This window comes from Lycium ferocissimum, chromosome 4 (assembly GCF_029784015.1).
Source record: "Lycium ferocissimum isolate CSIRO_LF1 chromosome 4, AGI_CSIRO_Lferr_CH_V1, whole genome shotgun sequence".
In the NCBI taxonomy this organism is placed as follows: Eukaryota; Viridiplantae; Streptophyta; class Magnoliopsida; order Solanales; family Solanaceae; genus Lycium; species Lycium ferocissimum.
The window spans coordinates 55,080,446-55,087,571 of record NC_081345.1 but is presented as its reverse complement, the minus strand read 5'-3'; the positions used below and the strand labels follow the sequence as shown (position 1 = coordinate 55,087,571).

General features: G+C 36.3%; 2 protein-coding genes across 2 annotated transcripts; both read right to left on the bottom strand.

Annotated features, from left to right (window-relative positions):
* Window positions 1-2,822, bottom strand: LOC132054205 (probable LRR receptor-like serine/threonine-protein kinase At3g47570). The gene is made up of 5 exons (XM_059446251.1): window positions 2,488-2,822; window positions 1,835-1,947; window positions 900-1,766; window positions 313-621; window positions 1-104 (listed from the first exon to the last, which is right to left on the bottom strand). Exons 1-5 carry the CDS (start codon window positions 2,820-2,822, stop codon window positions 1-3), a joined length of 1,728 nt encoding a protein of 575 aa, XP_059302234.1.
* Window positions 2,823-2,914: 92 nt separating this feature from the next.
* On the bottom strand, window positions 2,915-6,351 carry LOC132054204 (putative receptor-like protein kinase At3g47110). Its single transcript, XM_059446250.1, is given in 3 exon segments — window positions 2,915-3,433; window positions 3,704-3,851; window positions 3,853-6,351. Coding segments are annotated over 3 exon segments (2,901 nt in total). The 3' UTR covers window positions 2,915-3,179.
* Window positions 6,352-7,126: the final 775 nt, after the last annotated feature.

The window sequence follows — 7,126 nt, the reverse complement described above, 5'->3', positions numbered from 1 at the left end:
TTAAAACACAAGAACAGAGCAACAAATGTGAGGCGTAATTTGTCTAAAGACATGTGCTTTTAGAAGCCGATCAGTGCCTGTGCTTTGCAAAGGGTGATTCTCATCTAGTAAACAAATAAAAGCTTTATTCATATGTTATTGAGAACAAATATGAGTTAAATAAACAAAACTATACATTCATATTATTCGTGATAATGCTTTATTGGAGCCTTCTATAACATAAACAAAAAAAAGTGTTTCATGTGCAACCAACAAGAGAATCTCTAATAGAGCACAATTCTCTAACAATCTCCTTGATGTTTTTTTTTTTACCTGAATCATACATTGAGCAAACAACTTCAACTTCTAATAAGGAGATTAAACCCCCTGCAATTTTTTGCCTTCTTGTGAGGCTTGGAATTCGAGAGCTCTCTCTACTTTGCTCTTCATCTTCCAAATTAAGATCTGGATCTACTATTTCAAGTGCTCCATCAGGCATGGCATTCTTAACAAAAGCATCAAGGCTTAAATCACCACCGAACATGTCATCTGTAGGCCTTTTCCCGGTTAACATTTCAAGTAATACAATACCAACACTATACACATCACCATGTGTTGATGGCTCGCTTCCAGTCCCATACTCTGCAATGAAATATATCACAAATTATTAGAACATCATTTGAATTAATGTACTAATCTGGTTTTTTCTTGTTTCTTTTCATTTTGATAGGAATTGTTGTTTGTGGACAGAAATATTATAGGGGACTATCATACACATTCATCCCCCAAGGTAGTATTGTGCTCTAATATACAACATTCTAAAAGCTTAATCTCATGTTGTGGCCTAAGCTAAATTTAAAATTAATATTGCCACACTAAATTAATGGTGTAAAGGATCATACGATTATATGTCAAATTACCTGGAGCTATGTAATCGATAGATCCTTTAAAAGTGTGAGAGCTTGTATGAATTCTACAAGTGATTTGATCAGTCAGATGTAGGAATCTTGACAATCCAAAATTTCCAACATGGGCAACCAATTCATCGTCGAGGAGAATATTGTTAGGTTTGAGATCGTAATGAACTATTGATAGTTGACAATCATTATGAAGATAATCTATTGCACTAGCAACATCAATAGCAATATAGAGTCGTTGCATGAACCCCAACCTTCTTGGTTGCACATTTGCTCTTGAATTATCTGGATGCAACCAGTCATCCAAACTTCCGTTAGCCATAAACTCGTAAACCAAAGCCTTGAATTCGTTGCCACCATAATCAACACCAGAACATGCAATAAGCAGCTTAACTAAATTCCGGTGTCTAACATTTCTTAGGGCCTCACATTCTGCTATGAAACTTTTGAGAGCTACATGTTGTAAAAGATCCAATACTTTTATAGCAACATGTTTACCATCTGTTTCGAAAATTCCTTTATAAACAAAGCCATGAATCCCAACACCAATCAAGTTGTTCGCAGAAAATCCATTGGTAACTTTTAGAATACTTTGATAGGACATGGTCAGGAGTTGGTTTAGATCTTTATCTAAAGAAGGAAATGTTCTTGTGCTCCTTTCGAATTGATAGACAAAAAAGGAACCAACCATAACAACTAGCCCCAAAATTCCAAATATTACTGGGATCACAAGCTTAAAGTTAAGCTTCTTTGAACGACTGAAGTTGCAATTGGGAAGTTTCAGGTCAAGTACACCACCACAAACTCTAGGATTTCCAACCAAAGAAACTACACTGACATTCTCAAAGATGCCTCTTTCTGGAAGGGCACCTTCAAAATCATTAAACAACAAGTTTAAGAGATGAAGGCAAACTCTTCCAAGTAATTTGGAACCATACCTGACAGCTTATTATGAGAAAGATCTAAAACTTGAAGACTCCTTAGTGAACTGAAAGTGGAAGGAATAAGCCCGTGAAACAAATTTCTTTTCATTGTTAAGTTAACAATTGTCCTGAAAACTTCCAAGTATACTGGGAATTTCACCAGTTAGACTATTCAAAGAGACATCTAAGGATAAGATATTTTTAAGGTTGTTGAGTTCTTTTGGAAGGGCGCCTGTCAAGTTGTTACTACAAAGGTTTACAACAACTAAGGAAGAGAGGAGACACATTTCTTTGGGTGTTGAACCGACTAAATTGTTTTGGTTCAGGTTAAGATATAGCAAACTTTGACATTTTTCAACACTTGAAAGTATTCTACCTCTAAGATTGTTATGATCAAGATTTAACTCTGATAAAAGGCTCAGATTTGCAATGGATGAGGGTATAATTCCAGAGACTCTATTTTGGGACAAGATTAAATATCGTAGCTTATAAAGATTCCCAATAGTGGGTGGGATGATACTTTTGAGTTGGTTTCCGCTCGCACCTAAGCTCTTCTAAGTTGACAAATTTCCCAATATCTACCAGGATATGTCTAGAAAGTCGATTGCTTGACAAGTCGACAAAGGCCAGATTATCTGAGAGGTTCTTTGAAGAACTCATGAAATTACCCTCCAAATGCATTATTTTGCAGATACAAATGATTCAGGTTAGTTGCATTGGTCAAGGAAGACATGAAGCTTAAGTCATCATCAGGTTTTCCTGTACTGCAAAACTGATTATTATCCATGCCTAAATCATATAGATTATGCAACTTATCAAACCTAGGAACCTCTCCTCCAAAGTTATTGCCTCCAAAAATAGGGTAGGCCAGTCCTGAGAGGTTGACTAGTGAATTAGGAAGCGTCCCACTAAATCGATTCTCACTAATGCTGAGACATCTCCATACAAGTATTTCACGTATACCAAACATGTCCCACAATTCTTTCATGTACCGTATCACCATAGTTTGTCTAGATTATTATTAGTTAAAAGAAGGGAAAAAAATTGCATAGCTACTTGCAATGTTTGGCCCGTTCCTAGCATGGGCAATCACTCTTCTAGTAAACAAATTAAAATTTTATTATGTTGACGAGAACAACTATGAGTTAAATAAGCAAAACACTATATTTAGATTATTCATGAGAGTAATATACTTCAACCTTATTTTTTTTTTTTTTAAAGTATTAACTGTTTCATATACAACTAACAAGAGAATCTCTAATATAGCACAACTCTCTCACAACCTCCTTGATGTTTTTTCTTTTATCTGAATCATACGTTGAACAAGAAACTCTAACTCCAAACAAGGAGATTAAACCCTCTACCATTTTTGCCTTCTTATGAAACTTGGGATTCGAGAGCTCTCTCTGCTTATCTCTTCCTCTTCCAAATTAAGAATTGGATCTACTATCTCAAGTGCTCCATCACGCATAGCATTCCTAACAAAATCATGAAGGCTTAAATCACCACCGAACATGTCATCTGTAGGCCTTTTCCCGGTTAACATTTCAAGTAACACAATGCCGAAACTATACACATCACCATGCATCGATGGCTCACTTCCCATCCCATACTCTACAATGAAAATATATCAAAAGTTATTACAACATCATTAGGATTAATGTACTAATCTAGCTTTTCTTGTTTCTTTTCATTTTCGTAGGAGTGGATGACATAAATGTATCAGGGGACTATCATACAGTCATCCCCAAAGTAGTATTTTCCTACAATGTGCAACAATCTAAAAGCCTAATCCTCAAGTTGTGACCTTAAACCACATTCAAAATTAATATTTCCACACTAAATTATTTATGGAATATGATCATGAATTATATGTGAAATTACCTGGAGCTGTGTAGCCGATAGATCCTTTAAAAGTTGTAGAGCTGGCCTGAATTCTACAAGTGGTTTTATTAGTCAGATGTAGGAATCTTGCCAATCCAAAATCCCCAACATGGGCAACCAATTCATCGTCGAGGAGAACATTCTTTGGGTTTGAGATCACAATGAACTATTGATATTTGACAATCATTATGAAGATAGTGGATCGGACTAGCAACATCAATAGCAATATTAAGCCGTTGTAGAAGCCCCAACCTTCTTGGCTTGACATTTTCTCTTGAATTATCTGGATGTAACCAGTCCTCCAAACATCCGTGGTCCATAAACTCGTAAACCAAAGCCTTGAAATCATTGCCACCATAATCAACACCAGAACATGCAGTAAGTAGCTTAATTAAATTCCGATGTCTAACATTTCTCAGGGCCTCACATTCTGCTATGAAACTTTTGATAGCTCCATGCTGTAAAAGATTCAACACTTTTATAGCAACATGTTTACCATCCCTTTCTAAAATTCCCTTATAAACATATCCATGACTCCCAACACCAATCAAGTTGCTCACAGAAAATCCGTTGGTCACTTTGAGAATACTTTCATAGGACATGAATAGGAGTGGGTTTAGATCTTTATCTAAAGAAGGAAATGTTCTTTTAGTCCTTCCGAATCGATAGAGGAGAAGGGAACCAACCATAACAACTAGCCCCAAAATTCCCAATATAACTAAAACTACAAGCTTAAAGTTATGATTATTTGAACGACTAAAGTTACAACTGGGAAGTTTCAGGCCAAGTACACCACCACAAATTCTAGGATTTCCAACTAAAGAAACTACGCTCACATTCTCAAAGATGCCTCTCTCTGGAAGGGCACCTTCAAAATCATTAAACGACAAGTTTAAGAGTTGCAAGTCAAATCCTTCCAAGTACTTTGGAACCATGCCCGACAACTTATTATGAGAAAGATCTAAAACTTGAAGACTTCTTAGTGAACTGAAAGTGGAAGGAATAAGCCCGTGAAATAAGTTTCTTTTCATTGTTAAGTTAACAATTGTCACACAACTTCCAAGTGCACTGGGAATTTCACCAGTTAGACTATTCAAAGAGACATCTAACGATAAGAGATTCTTAAGGTTATTGAGTTCTTTGGGAAGGGCGCCGGTCAAGTTATTACTAGAAAGGTTTAGAACAACTAAGGAAGAAAGGAGACACATTTCTTTGGGTATTGAACTGATTAAATTGTTTTGGTTCAGGTTAAGATACAGCAAACTTTGACATTTTGCAACACTTGAAGGTATTCTACCTCTAAGATTGTTATGATCAAGATTTAACTCTGATAAAAGGCTCAGATTTGCAAAGGATGAGGGTATAATTCCAGAGACTCTATTTTGGGACAAGAGTAAATATCTTAGCTTATAAAGCTTCCCAATAGTCGGTGGGATGATACCTGTGAGTTGGTTTCCACTCAGCCTAAGCTCTTCCATGTTGATAAATTTCCCAATCTCTATCGGGATATGTCCAGAAAATCGATTGTTTGACAAGTCGACAAAGGAAAGATCATCTGAGAGGTTGATGAAAAACTCATGAAATGTCCCTCCAAAAGCAGTATTTTGCAGATACAGACGTTTCAGGTTAGTTGCATTGGTCAAGGAAGATATAAAGCTCAAGTCATCACTAGGTTTGCCAGTACTCCCAAACTGATTATTATCCATGCCTAAAAAATATATATTATGCAACTTATCAAACCTAGGAACCTCTCCTCCAAAGTGATTGCCTCCAACAATAAGGTATGCCAGTCCTGAGAGGTTGAATAGTGAATTAGGAAGCGTCCCACTGAATCGATTCTCACTAACGCTGAGACACTCCAACTTAGGAAGGTTGATGCCTAAATCCTGAGGGAGAGTACGTTCAAGTTTGTTAACGGAAACATCAATGACTTTCAAGGAGGAAAGGTTGAATAGTGAGCTCGGAATTGTATCAGATAACCTATTGAAGTCCGCATCAAATAATCTCAAACTTTTCAGTTTCCCTAACTCATCAGGGATGTTACCCACAAGATCATTCTCCAAGAGATACATTTCCAAGAGACTCGACAAGTTCCCATAAATTTTTGGGATTTCGCCAGTCAGTTTATTGTAACTCAAATCAAGGTTTTTGAGTTTGGAAAGAAAGCCAAGCTCCTTCGGAGGCGCCCCTACAAGATTGTTCTTGAAAGCAAATAACTCAACGAGGTTACTGCAAAGCGATAGATTGATAGGAATTTCACCATGGAATGAATTGTTATACAAATGTAGATATTGCAATCTTCTCAAACGACCTATTTCCGAAGGGATATTACCAGAAAAGCTATTGTTTCCAATATCTAGTCGTATGAGGAAGCTCAAATTTCCAACAGAGGGTGATAACACACCCGCGAGCTTCTTGTCAAGAAGGTTTAGTTCGGTGACTCTGTGATGTCGCGTTCCACATACCACCCCATGCCATTGGCAGAAAGGAACAGATTCATTCCATGAACTCAAAGATCCAAAGGGATCAATTATTTCATCCTTGATGGCAAAGAGTGCTTGCTTATCAGTCATATTATCTGATTTTGAAGGAGAACTCAATGTGAAGAGAATTAGGAGAAGAAAGATCTTATCAAGATAAAAGGCCATGGTGTTTAGTAAATTTTCTAGAGCTTCTTACCTGCTCTATTTTTTGAAGATAGTAAATTAACTAAATAGGATCACCCTATGTATAGGTCATAAGCTGCTTTTTTTTTTCTTTTTTTTTTTTTTTTTTTGTCAAATTCTTGTATATGAGTTGGTTCCGTGTGTAAGCAAGATTAATCTTCTCTGTTGACTATAAATTATTAAATGAACCTCAATGGAAAAATTACCTTTCGTTTTCCACTCTTGGTTGGCCCTTTTCTACCTTCCCTAACAAGCCCCTTATAAATTAAGGTATTTCAATTAGGTAAATTTGAAAAGTATGCTAGTTATATATAATTAACTTAGGCATGTTTTTCTAATCGGAGAATTTTTCAGTATGTTTGGTGTTCCTTCCATGTTTTTCAAGTGCATATTTCCATTTTTAATTCATGGGGTAAAAACGCCCAAGTATATTTTTTATTTCTACTTTAAATGTTAATTGATTTTCGGTCCATATCAGCTCATATGGAACTTGCTTGCTTTACTTGCTATATCGTCTTGTTATGTTCTTCTTTGCTACTGGATTCTCATCTTGCTGTTGTGCTTTAGCATGCAACTGTGAGTCTTTTTATGTTTAAAGTGTGAATTTTGGAAATGTCTTAAGGAATTTTATTACTTAGGTTCATCCTCCATTAGTCGATTATCCTTTCGGTAGACTGTGAAATTGATCAACTTAGGCCTCCATTTCACTTTCTCAATTATTCCTTTCCCACTAACGGCGGGAGGTTTGAATAGACCC